Source organism: Mobula birostris, chromosome 8 (genome assembly GCF_030028105.1).
Source record: "Mobula birostris isolate sMobBir1 chromosome 8, sMobBir1.hap1, whole genome shotgun sequence".
Taxonomy (NCBI): Eukaryota; Metazoa; Chordata; class Chondrichthyes; order Myliobatiformes; family Myliobatidae; genus Mobula; species Mobula birostris.
Window position 1 is genome coordinate 96,751,897 of NC_092377.1, and position 16,587 is coordinate 96,768,483.

At 37.1% G+C, this 16,587-nt stretch overlaps 1 protein-coding gene across 5 annotated transcripts in view; it reads right to left on the bottom strand.

Moving 5' to 3' along the window:
- Positions 1-833: 833 nt before the first annotated feature.
- LOC140201512 (KH domain-containing RNA-binding protein QKI) overlaps positions 834-16,587 on the bottom strand; it is a 552,710-nt gene continuing 536,956 nt past the window's right edge. For 2 of the 5 annotated variants that reach the window (XM_072265742.1, XM_072265741.1), the window contains exon 7: positions 834-1,000. In XM_072265742.1, coding sequence (XP_072121843.1) covers positions 849-1,000 — 152 coding nt within the window. In that variant the 3' untranslated portion in view covers positions 834-848. Of the gene's footprint in view, positions 1,001-9,293; positions 13,593-16,587 lie in introns of those variants that run through there. The other 3 variants (XM_072265744.1, XM_072265745.1, XM_072265743.1) reach the window with 3 other exon arrangements.

Consider the following 16,587-nt stretch of genomic DNA (forward strand, 5'->3'; position numbering starts at 1 on the left):
ATTCACACAGCAACCAAAAGCAGGCTCACTGTTGAGAAAAAGTCAAGGAGATCACACAGCACTGAACCAGGCTCTGCAGCCCACTGTGTTTGTACCAACACCAAGTACCTATCTCTACTCATCCAAATTCCTAGCACCTGGCTGATAGACCTATATGCTTTGGCCTTTCAAGTGCACATGTAAATATTTAGAAGGAAAGTTCAGGGTGAGATTAAAGATTAGTTTTATGTATTGCATGTACTAAGAATGACATGGATCTCTGCTTGGCTGCATGGCTGGAATGCTGGCCAAAGATAGTCATATAGGACTGACTTGACCATGTTGTTTCTCAAAGTGATGGAGATAAGACTGTGGGATAAGACTTTAGGTTGACCTACAGCAGCCATTCCCACCATCCCCCTTAGTATCTTCAGCCTTTCTTTTGTTGCCTCACACTCAAAAGCTGCAGCTAGGGATACCAGCAGTGACAGAACCACTGCAAGGACTTCCCAAGAGCTGAAATGGTGGAGGGCTCAATAGAAGTTGGAGATGAACAGCAGTTGTCAAATACACATTATGTCTCCAGAGAGCTCTGTGTTAGACAATGAAAGGTAGCACATGTAATGTGAGTGACCCAGCAAATGGTAACTGTAACTGTAATCAAAGTAGCTTAGGAATAATATGACCCTAAAATAATATTGGATGAGGAATGGCATAATTAGATGAGCATCTATTGCAGAAAACACATCATTGCTGCAACGTGAAATCCCAATGGATCAAACTTTCAGAGTGGCAAGATTCAAATGAAACACAACAATGTTATACCACAGGAATAATTCAACTGCACGTGCACAGCTACTTTTCAGATGTCAATTCTCAATCTTGCTAGAAGAGTTACTGAGAAACTCTGGCGTCACTTTTCCTAGTTGGCTACCCTCAGTCTGAGCCACAAAGTGAGGACTAAAGTGGGCGATGACAACAGCTGAGGGCCATTCCACGTTAGTGTAAAGTCCAAGCTGATCTGAAAGAATGAAGGAATAATAAATACAGCACCAATTTTAGGGGAAAAAATTGGGCCACCAAGCAATAAATAAAATTTAATTGTACAATTAAAATTAAGTAACATGTAATTGCAATTTTAATTGCATGGAAAAACAAATAAATTTAAATGCTGCAATAAAAATGATTTACCTTCATAACCTCTAATGACATGATTTAAGTCTCATCAAATTCAAATCTCTCTATGGGGTTGCCCTGATCTATCAAGTCCTTCCAATCCCATTTGTACACACAAATTTCTACATGGTCTGATTCAAGATTCTTGTCCTTTTCCTATAATGTGCTTTATTGATGAATGCATAAGATTTCTGTCAAGTAGCTTGGTTATACTTGCTGCTAACCTTCCATAGAAATCATGTTTTTCTCTGGATAGGATTAAGGAAAGGAACAGTGTACTTCAAAGCAGGAGATAGAGGAAGAGACAGAGAATAGGCAAGGAAATGAGATGGGGAAGAACTGCAGAGTGGGCAAGAGAGAGAAAGAGAAAACAGGACAGAAGTGGGGACGGATTTGGGGAGAGAGGTGGAAAATATGTTGAGAAAGGAAATAGGCAATAGCTTAGGGAGAGGGAAATGAAGAATGAGAGAGGGGAGATAAATTAAGAATGGGTAAATGAAAAAAAAATAGATATCAAGTTGGTATATTATTCTCACATGTACCAAGGTACAGTGAATAACTTGTCTTGCATACCATCCATACAGATCAATTCATTACAATGGTGTATTGAGGTAATACAAGTAAAAATGACAGAGTGTAGAATGAAGTGTTACAGAGAAAGGACAGTGCAAGGTTAAATGAGGTAGATTGTGAGGTTGAGTCCTTCTTATCATAGTAGAAAAACATTCAATATTCTTACAACAATATTGCTGTTGGAAGCTGTCCTTGATCATGGTAGTACATGCTTTCAGGCTTTTGTACCTTCTGCCCAATGGGAGAGGGGAGAAGAAAGAATGTGCAGAATGGTAATTCATTATGCTGGATGCATTACTGAGGCAGCAAAAAGAGTAAACAGATTCCACGAAGGGGAGGCTGGCTTCCATAATGCACCAGGTCTTTTGCTTTGTTAACATTGAGGGAAAGGTTATCGTATCATGTCAGTAGGTTCTCTTTCTCCCTTCTGTATACTAACTCAGCGCTATTTGAGATGCAGCTCACTATGGTGGTATCAACTGCAAACTGTAGATGGCACTTATAGATGCAAGCTTATAAATGGAGGTAGGAATGCAGAGCAAGAGATAAATGGCATTACATTTCCACAAATTCCATTTTCTTGGGGTTCTATTCCCTTCCCTCCTTCTCTTTTCACTGACACCAGGAAGTGGCACCATGGTCTAGCAGCATATGGGGCAGGTTGGTCCATGGTCCAATTCTGAGCATGGGGGCTCCATGTTCTAACGGCACAACTGCACAATGCAGCAGAGTACTGGAGGATTTATGGCCCATACTCTTGACATTCGTACTCTCAGAATCAAATACATGGCTGTGTGTCCGTTTCGCACCTTTGAACTCGACTTCAAGAGCTTTACAGTTACTGTGTTAGATTGAAGTACTAAACAACTAACATGTTTTGATTTACTTCTGTGTTAATGGCACAGAATTGACAACACTAAAAATCTAGTTTGTTTTAATTTAATAGAGATAAGCACACGGGGATACATTTTGATAGGGAGAATAAGGAGAAGCAAAGTAGACTATATGACACAGCTCCATAAGCACAGGGTCATGGCATTTTTGTACTTAAAACACTTGAAAGTGACACAATGTGGTTGAAATAACAGTTTTACTTTATTTATTTAGAAATACAGTACCGTAACAAGCCATTCTGGCTCAATGAGGCTGTGTCCTTCAATTATAACCATGTGAATAATTCACCTATGAATAAATCCATCTTTGGATTATGGGAAGAAACCAGAGGAATCAGAGGAAACGAATGCGGTCATGGGGAGGATGCACAGATTCCTTATAAACGGCAGCAGGAGGGGAATTGAACCTGGGTCTCTGGTACTGTACTAGTCAAGGGAACATGCACCAGTCCTCATCGGGGGGTCAGCAGTGGAAAAGGTATGCAGTGGAAAAGGTATGCAGTTTCAAGTTTCTGGGTGTCAACGTCTTTGAAGATCTCTCCTGGGTGTAACATACTGATACAATTACAAATAAGGTATGTCAGCAGCTATATAACATTAGGAGTTTGAGGAGATTTGGTATGTTACAAAAATTCTAGTACATTTCTCTAGATATGCTGTGGAGAGCATTCAAACAGGTTGCATCACTGTCCAGTATAGAGGGGCCACTGCACAAGATTGTTAAAAGCTGCAGAGGATTGTAAACTTAGCCGGCACCCCAGCATTAGTTTCATCAGCATCGAGGATATCTTCAAAAAGTGATGCCTCAAAAAGACAGCATCCAACTTTGAGGACCCCCATCACCCAGGACATGCCCTCTTCTCATTGCTACCACCAGAGAGGTGACAGAGGAACTTGAAGACACACACTCAACATTTAAGGAACAGCTTCTTCCCCTCTGCCATCAGATTTTTGAAAGGACCATGAACCAACCCACAAACACTACCTCACTGTATTGCTCTCTTTTTGACTCACTTAATTTTATATATTCTGTATATATTTCTTATTGTAATTTATAGCATTTATGTATTGCACTGTACCAGTGACGCAAAACAAATTTCACGATTTACAGTATGTCAGTTGTATTAAACCTGATTCTGCTTCTAACAGCGTTATTCTAACTGCTATCATGTTGCCTTCCCCCTCTTATAGTTAGTAAAGCTTACAGATTTTGAGTTCACAAGAGGTCACAAAAGTAGGGTTACGTGGAACCGTAATAAAACACCAGCTGGGCTGACCACTGGAGTATTATATTTAATTGATTGCTAGTGTTTACGAGGGGATGAAAGTTCACAGGAAGTATGAACAAGATTCATTACAATGGTTCCAGGAATGAGGGATTTCATTTGCATGGTTCGACTGAAGAATTTGGTTTTCCTCCTTGAGTTTCAGAGAATTTATAGAAGTCAATAAGATGAAGTCTGGTTCAGGCAGGGGAAATACAGACAATATGTTTATGCTGCAGGATCATTCAAGGCTCAGGGAAAAAGCTACTGCTGTTAGTAAGGAAAATCTTTTTGATTTTAAATGTAGAGTATAGGGCGTCCAGAATGGCGGCAGGTATAGAGCCAACGAGAGAAAGGGAATTAGATCAATAGGACAAAAAATAATTTGCAGGATTAAGTGGAAAGAGCAGGGGAAAAACACTGAACAGGTACAGTGACCACACATGGAAACATAGGACTGATTACTATTAGATTTTGCAGTAACATTTTTTACTACACACCAGGTAATGATTCTTTACACTAGTTTATCATTATTGACTGCAAAAAACTGCAGAAAGTTGTGAAAATAGCTCAGCACATTACGGAAATTAGCCTCCCCTCTATGGACCCTATATATCTAATTCTCACTGCCTTGGTAAAGCAGCCAGGAAAGTCAAAGACCCCACCTATTTTGGACATTCATTCTTCTCCCCCATCTCAACCCCCACTCATTGGGCAGAAGATATAAAAGCCTGAAAGCACAAACCACCAGGCTCAAGAACAGCTTGTACCCTATTATCAGACTATTCAATGATTCTGGAGTTTAATAAAACAAGATTCTTAACCTCCGCAATCTACTTCATTATATTCTTGCATCTTATTATCTAGCTGCCTTAGACTTTCTCTGCAGCTGTTGCACATTATTCTGCATTCTGTTATTATTTTACCTTGTACTATCTCAATGTACTGTGAAATAATTTGATCAGTATGCAAATCAAACTTTTCACTGTACCTCAGTACATATGAAAATAATACACCAATTCCAATATTTTTTAATTAAATGAGAAGAATCAAATTAACTGCTCATAACTAGCCACTCTTCCTCCTTTACTCTTACTGTACTGTATATTCCTTTAATGCTTAATTACCTCAGGCTATGAAAGTTCTGAAACACTACAATCAAATTTCTCAACCCATTCCACCTCATGACATTTTTTCCTAACAATGAACTCATAAAGCAAAATGTTTAAGGGAGGAAGAGATCCAAAACTCAATAAAAATTAAGTCACATCATGAATGGAAATGATGTCATAATCATCACTGGAGATGACATTGCAGGGACTTAAAGAATCATGTGTGAGGCAATTGTAAAACTGTGTAGCCTAAACCACTTTTACATGCAGTGATTATTGTTAAGAAACTGCTACTCTCGTAGCCCTTTCACTTTTACTTGAAGGGTTTGGGTACCAAGAATTGTTAGAAAAGAAATTGCTGTGAAAATAATGAAGTAGGAAAGCATGCAAGAAGACTGAAAAAGATATTTGTCCCCATTGAAATGATGGGGGACTTCCTTCCCAAAATTCAGTGATTTCAATGTCATTACACAGAGGGTGCTGAACAACAGGTCAAGGATTAAGGAAATTATACCATGTTACTACTATATAGTCATTCACCTTGGGGTTAGTCTGAAAAACTATGTAATGTTTTTAATCATTGTTCTTATTCTTGTTTTAGAAAATGACGCAAAAGCAGTTAAACAAACTTAGTCCAGAGTTAGTAGTTTGATATTATAACATTTATTAAAATAATGCAGGGTTAATAGAAATCGCAAAGAATCAGTAAAAGCAAAGGCAAGCATTCTTTTTTTTTAAAAAAAGAAAGAATCTAATTGTCTAATTAAGCCATCAAGTTGCTAACATAAAGCCAGAGAAGGGGAATACTTTCAATAATAAACTACTACAAAAACCATTGGTATTTATCAGTTATCAAAATGGTGGGATTTTTATAATTTGTTTTCAATTTATCAGGAAAAAAAAATCTTGAATGCTATATATAACATACAAAAACAATGTTTAGAAAAATACATTATAAATTGTAACAATGGCTGTAAATACATTATCTTACAAGTCTTTAGGCAATTGTTAGTTATGGTACAGACACAACATGAATCTATTTCTTGCTCTGCAGATAACTGGCTCATACCTGTTAACTATATGACTACAAGCGACACTCCCATCACTCCGTAGAATTACATAACACTGCCAGGAAAGGGAAGCACACTGTTTCTTTTTAAACTACTTTTGAATATATATGAAGATAAAATCCCCAAATTATGGTAATACTGAAGTTAAGGGTACACACAGATATTTGAAATTGTCAGACTTCTTTGGAAACTACATTCAATGATTTGTAGAAATGCATTAGTTATGTTTTTGACATTTAACCTTTCCTTGCCCATTGGCATCACAAGCCCACTTATCCAGAGTTCACAGGGAAAATAAAATTTCACTCTAATTTTTGATTCCTCAACTTCCATGTGACTATCACGATTGTCACTTGAGTGTCGCAAGTTCAGCTCAAACAAAAATGTTAAAAATGGCACAAGAATGAAAACTGGGTAAGTTTGAAGAAGCAAGGTATCAGGAAGACGAGAGGTGGCACAACATTTAAAGCTGGCTGGACAGTTTAATTCTTGTTGCATAGTAAATCATTATGTTCCCCCCTTCTCCCCATTCTATCCCACCCCTCCCAAATATATGAAGTCAAGAATGAGTGATTTGACCATGCAAATGTTTATAGCAACCCTTACATGTTTCTCTCTTCAACTGATAAAAAGGCAGGATGTTCCTTTAGTTAAAGAGGATCTCTCAGTGGACATAAATGAGCCATCAATTTAATTATAGGACATATACTGTGGCAGAGAATTCCTCTGCTTATGAGTCTACTGGTCAGTTTGGGTCACAGTAAGGTCAATGCTAATAGAATAATCTTTACGTTACGTCAACAAGTAATCATATTCTGCTGGATTAGGGGATTGATTATCTTTGGAGAAGTATGCACTTGACAATGTCACCTAACTTTATTGAGAGCTGTGTTACTGTTTTTTTTGTTTAATATTACTTTAGCCAAGTTGTCCCTATTGATTTGCAATGCGTGGTATGAAGGTTGTCAACAAACAGTCACCAATATTGATGACTTAAGTCACAGAGAACGAGCTTCTGACCAAATGTACACCATTGAGTCACTGCAACTTCTCATGAGCTTTTGAAATCTCAGGAGTTGCAGCAGTGACTGGAGCAGTGATCAGGAAATGACTAAACATAAACTTTGGCTACAACTGTGCACCTGTGCAGCAAATTTGACTGTTTATTCTTTATCTCCTTTCTTTCTTGAGTTATCTGATGGATGCCAATAAAAGGCAAATTGCCTCTTTAAGACGTGAAAATATAAAGCTCAGGGAGTGTACAAGTAACTGTCACAGTCACAGTTATTGTGAGCTGTGGATTCAGTGATGTGGCACTTATCAGACACACAACTGCCAGCTCATTTTTATTCACAAGTGGATCCTTTCATATAAGTACTGGGCAGCTAAGTTTGCATGCATTTGAGACTTTGCATTCAGCAAGATGATTAATTATGAGACGCCAGACAAAATGACCATGAATAAAATAAGGCACTTCTTTCTTTAGACATTTTCCAATCTTTACAATTTAACAGAAAAAGGAGGAAAAAGGCTGTTTGGTCTCCTGTTTTGCTTTGTTCACAACTACCAGGAAATCATTTAGTGAAATAAAGGGTTTCTTTGTTCAGCTTCTATTTAATACTTGAAAGTATAAAAGACTACACTGTCAAAAATATATTTCTTCTTACCAGCACCCTTGTATAGTAAAAGTGTCTACTTTTTGTTCTTTTTGTGGTCTGTTCAATGCATTATGCATATCTACAATTTCAATACAGTAATATAGTAAAGAGGCAAGCATGGCTTTACATCCTTGAGAAAACAAATCCATACAAGGAAGAAAATTAAGATTCAACAATTCGCCCAGTATTGTGACACATAATGCATGGACCTTTTGCCAAAAGGCTCCTAAGTGTCCGATAGGTATTCTTCTCATAAACCATTACTAATTCAGTCTTCTTTACAACACCCTTTGGTTCTTGTTCAATGCTCTTTCTATGGTTTAGGAAAATGCTGAACTGGCAGGTCAAGGTCATGAAAAGTTTCAAATTGGCATCTGTGTCCTTGAAGAACACAAATGAATAGAACAAGAAATTGGCCAAATTTGGAACATTGAAGCTCATTCAAAAAATATCCTCACCAATGACATCATTAACCAAAGGTTCATGCATGATGCATCATCACAACAAATTACATTCAGGAAACTTGTGACTTCGGCATGAGAAAAAATGTTCCTCAAACTCCCACAGTTACTGCCTTTGTTAATAGCTATTCATAGATATCCATCTTCTGTCTCCTAGGCCTTCTTACCGTTCATTAGGGAGGGTCACAAAATGATGATCATTGATGAACAGTTAGGGATGAATTGGACTTTATTGCTTTAGTATTATTCAGTGCAGGTTCTAGGACCTCACGATTCACCCAACCGGAATAACTGAGAGGCTGTGTGTGTGTGTGTGTGTGTGTGTGTGTGTGTGTGTGTGTGTGTGTGTGTGTGTGTGTGTGTGTGTATATGTATGTATGTATGTCTGTCTGTCTGTGTGTTTGTTTGTTTGTTTGTTTTCATTGTTAGGCAGTAAGACGAACGGACAGTGCCTCAGCTCGCTGCACTGAAGACAGGCAAGCAAAGGCGATCACCAGTTAATTGATCAGCAGGCAGGCATGGTCAGGTCATCATTGGGTGAAGAGCTCAGAGGTCAGAAGGTCATAGGTTAGTTGCCAGTGGCAGCTGGGTGGTTAGAAACAAAAAAAAGAGAAAAGAAAAAAAGATAGAGAAGAGATTAGTGTTGGCTGGTGAAAACTGGATGACAACATGAAAAGCTAACCACAACTAATAAACTAAGCACTGTAACTCTGATACACTGATTGGCAACTTTCGATAGAATGCATTCAATCATGGTGGCACTGGATCATGAATAAAAGCATGAGAAGGAGACCATTCCCACAATTTGTTAACTTGATAAGTAACTAATGACTAATGGTTAGTAGCAGTCAATGGAAGAGTTCAGGAAAATAGTGACCATACAAGAGAGTCAAGGAAAGATGTCTGGATCTGCACAGAAACATTGGGTATCTCTCAGTCAGTACTAAGTTATCTGTACCTGACTGCTATTAAGCATTAGTGTCCTTCTAAGTGCAAGCACAAAAGAAAGCGAATATTATTCAAGAATGCGATTAACTGGTTATTGATAAAGAAGACGTATTTAGAAATTGCACACAACAAATTTAACAAACTAAGGGGCAAAACCATGTAGTTCAATAAAATTTTATTGCCTTTCATTTTTTCTATTTACAACAATATGAAATCTTCGGCCTCAAAATACAAGCAATTCTAAATTATACGAATAGCAGTGTTGGCTACATCACAGGAACTTGGAAGAGGCCAATTAATTTACTTTTATCCAACGTATTCCAGTTGAGAGTACTATTGTACACTTATAGGACAGTCTTGTATAAAATGCATTTGCATGTAAACACAAAAGAAGTCCTGCCGTTTAAAAGTCTACATTTATAAAGCCCTAAAATATATCCAAAAATAGATGAATTTCTACTCAACACTATAATGCACATTTTAAACTACAAACAGCCCTCATTTATGAATTTCAATGCTAATACTCTGCAAATACAATAAAATCTGACAATTTCATATACATTCCTGCTTTATATTTTTATAGTTTTTTAAAGAAGCCACCTGTAATACTATTTTCTTTGCAAAAAAATTAAAATGGAGATGATTACAGTAAAACAAAAGTTCTCAAGTGGAAAATGATAAGTCAGAGTGTTCTGGAATCATTCTGTTTCTATTTTACTCTCTCTTGTTCACCCATTTCCCTCCACCCAACTTGGTCCACTTCAATGTAAAATAAGACTTTTGTTCAACAGCTTAAAATGTATCAAAGTTCTGAGGTTCCAAAATATTGTACTGTTGGCTGCAAGACTTAAACAGAGGAAATGAAATAAATTATTCAGTGCAAAGTCAAATTTGTGCCATTTTAGCAAGATAAGTCTGGTGTAATGCTTAATAACAGCATCCCTTTTGATGGCCCATATACAAGGCTGTACTTATTCTCCATGTTACAGTCATGATGACTCAAGTTTTAGACCTCATCTTCTACAGGATAAAAATGAATAGATCACAGGATTGAAGAACAGCTCATTTGCCCGTGTTAGTGGGTTTAAAAAAAAAGGAGTGCGTCACCCACCGAGAGCCAATGGAAGGCCAGGAGTTGGAACTGCATGGAATCGGACATAGATTCTGCACAATATCCAAATACATTAGCAGCTGAGATCATGGTGTAACAAAACATAATACTGTAATAACAGTTCTTTCAGTGTACCTGTTAAAATGAAGAAAGGACTGATGCCTGTATAAATATTTTACATTCAAAGACTCACGATTAGAAGTTTTTCTTCAAAAAATTCAGGATAAAATCCATTGCATTAGTGATTTAATATGTGTTGCCAAATATTTGTACAAGGCCACAATATGGTCAGGAAAAATGAAACATATGTTTACTTGTCTTCTAAAGCACACAGCCTATAAGGACCAACAAAATGGTTGTAATCTCTAATCAACCAATACACCTGCTCAAATCCTCTGCTCAGTCCCAGGCTTTCAACAGTACACACAGGTTCAATAACCGTGCAACACAATGTGGAGTTCATTCCAATTACTTCAGTCAGTCTATCTTATTATCTGTACCAAATACATTTCTGTAAAGTTAAACTGCAGAGTCATTTTCTTTGCAGTAAAGAATGATGCAGTGATAAACCCATCACCAAATCTAAATATTAGGTTAAAAGTAATAACATCTAAATCAACCGTGAAGTATTTTTTCTGTTGCAAAACAAATAATTAAGAGGCACGTAATCCTATGCAAAGGAAGGGAACCATCTATTTTAGCAACCCATATATTATTTTGAGTACAGAAATCCCTTAGACCCAGTTGGGAGACACTGGTTTTTAAAAAATCATGAATAAATTAAAGTCCAAATTTAATTATAGAAAACAATGTTATAATTTAGGCTCTCAATACACCATACAGACCTGAATGAGAACTTAATGGTATGGATGACAACAGACTTGCCTAGGAACCCTCTAGAGTTTTGATCATTTACAGAATTTACCTGAGCTCTTGGTGTCTTGGAAAATAATCTCCAGATTAAGTGCAAGAAAAACCCTCCATTACATAAAGTGGTGAATGCTACAGTATTATCCAAGCAATCTATCTAGATACCTTTTTTTCTGACACCAGGAGTTGTATCCTTACTCAGCCTGTGATTTCAACAATTACTACCCTGGGTCTTGTATAAAAGATGCTAATTATTCTCCATGCAGTCAAAACGTCAGTACCACCTCTCCCTGTCTCCTAGCCATGAATATGCACACCAGCTGGGATTTGTAGACCTAAAATACTGCAATACTCTAGACCTAAAATTTGTAGAATTTTCTATACCACGGTTCTTCCTTTCCCCTCTCTTCACAGTTTTTATATTCCCCACCCTCAATTCCACAATTAGACACAACCTCACTCAAAAACTTAAAGTGCGCTTAAAAGATAGTACACTTCCCTACATAAAACTAATTGCCAAGTAATGAAAACTATTTGGATCAGAGAAACAAAATGTACATTGGACGCTTGCTTACAGGGAGCAATTTTGTTTGTTATTGTCAGAAAAAAAGTAGATGAGTAAATACTGATATTTTACTTGTTTTGAATCTAACTTTTAATAAATGTTCATTAGACTTTTAATTCTTGCAAGTTTACATAGCTACTGGTTGAACGTAATGTCTTTGAAAATTCGTGGATTCATGGTGTATGTGAGCCTAAAATATTTTAATAATTTAGATTTTTTTCATTTACAGGTCTAAGGGCAATAATTACGGCAAGAGTTAGGCTGGGAAAATGAACATTGATTCCTGTTAAGACCTCTTAATACATTATGGGGACATAATCTCAAAATAACTACACAGATAAAATGTTGACCCAACTGTATTGGCATGAAGGGTCCAGTGCTGGTATAAAACGTGCATGCATGCCACAACAAGCATTGATAAGAATCAGGTACAACAGTGTATAAATTCATATTCATGTATTATATTCCTCTGAAGATTATAAAGGCACAATTCAAGAGTTTCTTCAAGGAAAAGGATTTGGTCCTTTCAAAAGCATTGTCTGAAAAGTCTTTTTGGATTTGGCTACTTTTAAAATATGCGAATGCATTTCCCCTCCCTCCCTCAATATTAAACATATTGGCAGTTACAACATATCTCTCAAAAGTTCATCAATCTTATCAGGCAGGAACAGGAACACTAATATTCTCTTTCTCCAGCCTTAAATTCCTTTCTGCATTCCCATTAGATGTGAGGAACTTAACTCAGAAGTTCTGGGAAAACTTTGCAACAAAAATCCAAAGAGTTGTTGGGCATAGTGGTATTTTGCTGAATAAAAATGGATATAACTGGTCCTCAGAAATTAGACCATTGGTCAACCCCAACTGATGTGATTTTGCAAAGCAGCACCCTTACAGTCAACAAGTTCAACAAAAAACAAGAACTCCAGAACTAAACTAACCTCGGTCAGCGGTCACAATCCTTTGGTAAGGATGGACCCGCATATCGTGCCTTCGAACTTTAGTAGCCACTGCACCTAGTTAAATTACAACATTTCCAACACATGGTTAGAGGAATTTCCTAGGAAGTGATTGGTTAACATATCATTAGCATTTCAATGGCAGATCAAAGATGGATTTACTTTAGAAATTACAGCAAGATAGCAGTTAAAAAGTAGGTTAAGGCACAGCACCTTCATAAATCGAACTTTCAAGCAGAAGTTACTTAATTGAGTACAACTGTGCATGTTAATATTGCATTCCATTTCAAAAGACATAGTCTTAACCCATTGCTGCTATCCACTTACTAAAATTCCCACTATATGAAATGAGATTACTCAGTTAGATCCAAGCACAATTAAATTTTACTAGTCATATAATCAGTGGAGTGCACCTTGCAGAGAAAAAGTTTTAATTCATAACACTGAATCAGTATTGACACCAGTTATTTTCTTAAAAATAAAATCTCTACAAATTTTTAAAAATTTGCAGCAATTGCTTGACCTAAAAAATGCATGCTTAACTCAGAAACCACTAGCTAAAAATTGCAATGATGTATAAAGTAAATACCCTATACCAAGCAGGCAAAGAAATACACAGTGTGTGGTTCTTCTGGGATAGACGTGCCAAAAATGATAGGAAGAGCACTAGGCCAGAATTATAACTAATTGACCCAACTGGCTTCCAAATGTCTTGTGTACATGTGTATGTGAGAGAGAGAGAGTGACATATACAACACTTACTCTTACGTGCTCCCCCCCCCCTCTCACACACACACACACACATACACACAATGCTAGCATTTCAATGACAGTCAGATTGGGTACATTTTGTCCATGGCTGCTGTGAAACTAAGCATTTGTTAAAGTTCAGATCTGATGAGGGTTCAGTGACATGTGTCCTTGAATTCTTAGCCTTTCGTTGGGAATGCCATACCTAAAGATAAAGAACGGAATTAGAATTAGTCAATGGTTCATTCTATTGCTTACTAAGAAAAATGACAGGCCATTGTCATAATGACCCTTTGAGTAGCAGATGAATTTTGCAGTTGTCCTAACACTGTAAAGTGATTTTATAATATCACTTAAGAATCAATTTCTGGAAATTGCACAAAAATTCATATATTAAAGGGAGCTTCAGACATTTCTGGGCTGGTATAATGCAAGACTTCAACACTTACTATTTAAGAGCATGTAGTTTTTGTAATTGTGCTGCAGTTCCAACCCATGGTTCAAATGAAACGTTATTCCCTCACAACTGCTTTGTGACCTGCACAGTACTTTTAGCATTTTCTTATTCTATTTATAATTGGCTTGGCACAACATTGTGGGCTGAAGGACCTGTGATGTGCTGTAGATTTTCTATGTTATATGTTCTAATTTTAGGTAAGCATGATAACACATGGACATTCACCGGTTTGTGAATAAGCTTACTGCATTTGGATCTTTACATGGCGGGCATTGCAGGGCTTCAGTTCTATTTGCAGTGTTTTAATGCAGCACATTGCACTAATGGATGCATGGCAATATGTACAGTGCCTCGTAAGAGCAATCAGCCCGCAATCTTTTTTTACATAAGTAAGAATTACAACCAGGAAATTTGATCAATTTAACTGAGAATTTTTATTTGTGAATCACATGCTCTTTTTTTCCACAATAGAGTCCAAAAACTGGGAAATATGTAAAGCATGAAAAACTAAAAATGAAAAGACTGAAATGCCAGCAGTTCAAAATATATTATTCCCTTTGCTCAGTACTTAGTTGAACCACCTCTTGCAGCTATTACAGCCAGCAGTGTTTTTCTATTAGCTTTGCACAACTTGATGGCGCAAGATTTGCACACTCCTCCTTGCTAAATTGCTCAACCTGTGCCAGGTTAGTTGGGGAGTGGTAGTGGACAGCAAACTTGCCAGAGATGTTCAATTGAGATGTTCAGGACTCCCATTGGGCCACTCAATGACATCAATTTTGTTCATTTGAAGCCGCTCTATGGTTCCTCTGGCAGTGTGCTTTGGGTTGTTGTCCCGCTGAAAGACGAACTTCCTCTCCAGTATAAGCTTTCTGGCAGAGGCTAGCAGATTTTTACCCAGGATTTCCCTGTATTTAGCAGCATTCTCCCTTCATCAGATTTCCATTCAACACTGCTGAAAAGCATCCCTGTAGCATGATGCTACCTCCACCATACTTTACAGTAGGGATGGTGTTACCTGGCTGATGCACAGTATTAGATTTACGGCACATGTACCACTTAGTATTGAGACCAAAAAGTTTTCTCACCTGACCACGAGACCTTCTTCTACATCTTAATAGTATATTCTCAGTGACACGTTGCAAAGTCTTTATGAGCAGCTCACTTAGAGTTACTGTTGGCGTCACAGTAGCCTCTCTTACAAGTGCCATTCTTCTCTGGCAAGCTCAGAGGGGTGGCCTGACCTAGGCAGTGTGGCTGTGGTTTCATATTTTTCCACTTTTTCACAATGGGCTGCAATGAGCTCCGAGGTACGTTCAGAGCCTCTGACATGGTCTTGCACCCTTCACCAGACTTTTGTTTCTCTATTGTCATTTCCCTGACTTCTCTTGAATGCTTCTTGTTTTCATTTTGGTTTGGTCTGTTGAAAATCTACCATACTGTTGGACTTTACAGAGAGAGGGAGTATTTAGTCTTATTAATTCACTGAAAACAGGTGATCCTCCAATTTTTTACATCAACAAACTGGGTGATTAGGTAAGGTAATTGCATCTGAGGAAAGTTAGTGTAGTAATTACAAAGGCAATGAATACTTTATCAGCCTCATAATTTTGTTTTTTAATTTCTAAATTGTTGGCAGGTTTTGGAATTTTTCATTTGATTTGACATGATGCACAGTGTTTCGTAGATTAGCTCAAAAATCCTACAATATATTTTAATTTTAGAAAATGAGACAGTAAAATATGAAAATAGTTGTGGGGGCTGAATACTTTTTCAAGGCACTTTATATTCTTCAAGGTGTAAATATAAACATGCATATACCTACAGATTCTTTATGTACTACCTGGCTGTAATCCAATTAGGAATAAAACAGTTTCAAAGTACTGAATTGGAAACAGAATGACCTTTTTGGATAAATTTTTACTGCACTGCATACAGGAATTGCTGATGGGAAATATTATTTAAAATGCTGATTTGATGCTTTCTACAAATGTAATTAAAGTATTTAATAGTCCTTTCCCCTTTTAAAAAGGGGTTTTAATTTGATTAGCCCTTGATCAAAGACCTTGGGGTATGAGATAGGGCAAGTTTTGAAAATCACAGTAATAAACTGGATGGTAGGTTTTATCTCTATAAAATGTAATGTAAATGGAAAGTACTCTTATCTTATTGTGACCTTCATATCTTAAATCATTCCACATTCACTTACAGAGGTGAACAGAGGTTCAGAAGCCAAATATTACTTACATTTGTTCCATGTATATGTCCAATATGTCCATGTACAGTATATAGGACATACAGTATACATGATACAAATATAAAATATATACGGTGCAAATGGGGTTTTAGCAAGTTTTCTAAAGCATCAATGACCTCCACCATTAAATATATTTGTATGATTAAAGTTGGTTTGTTGGACTTGACATATGGTAAACCATTGGATCCCTTGCTGCCTGTGCCAAAGTTCAGCTCAATAATGTGACAAATGATGTGACAACAATCATATCAAAAAGGGTTGCTGGCAAGTTCTCTATCAATATCAGTATAGCCCCCTAGGATGCAAACAGGTGATACTGGTCCACACTTAAGCCCATTGTTCAATCACATCAGGTTTAAAAAAAACTGGGTGCAATATTCTAGATACCATTTAACCATCAACCTATACAGTGTGAAAATAGTGTCATTTGATTTATACAGTAAGCTTATATGAAAATAACTTTTTCAACTTGCTCTGAGCTCTGTC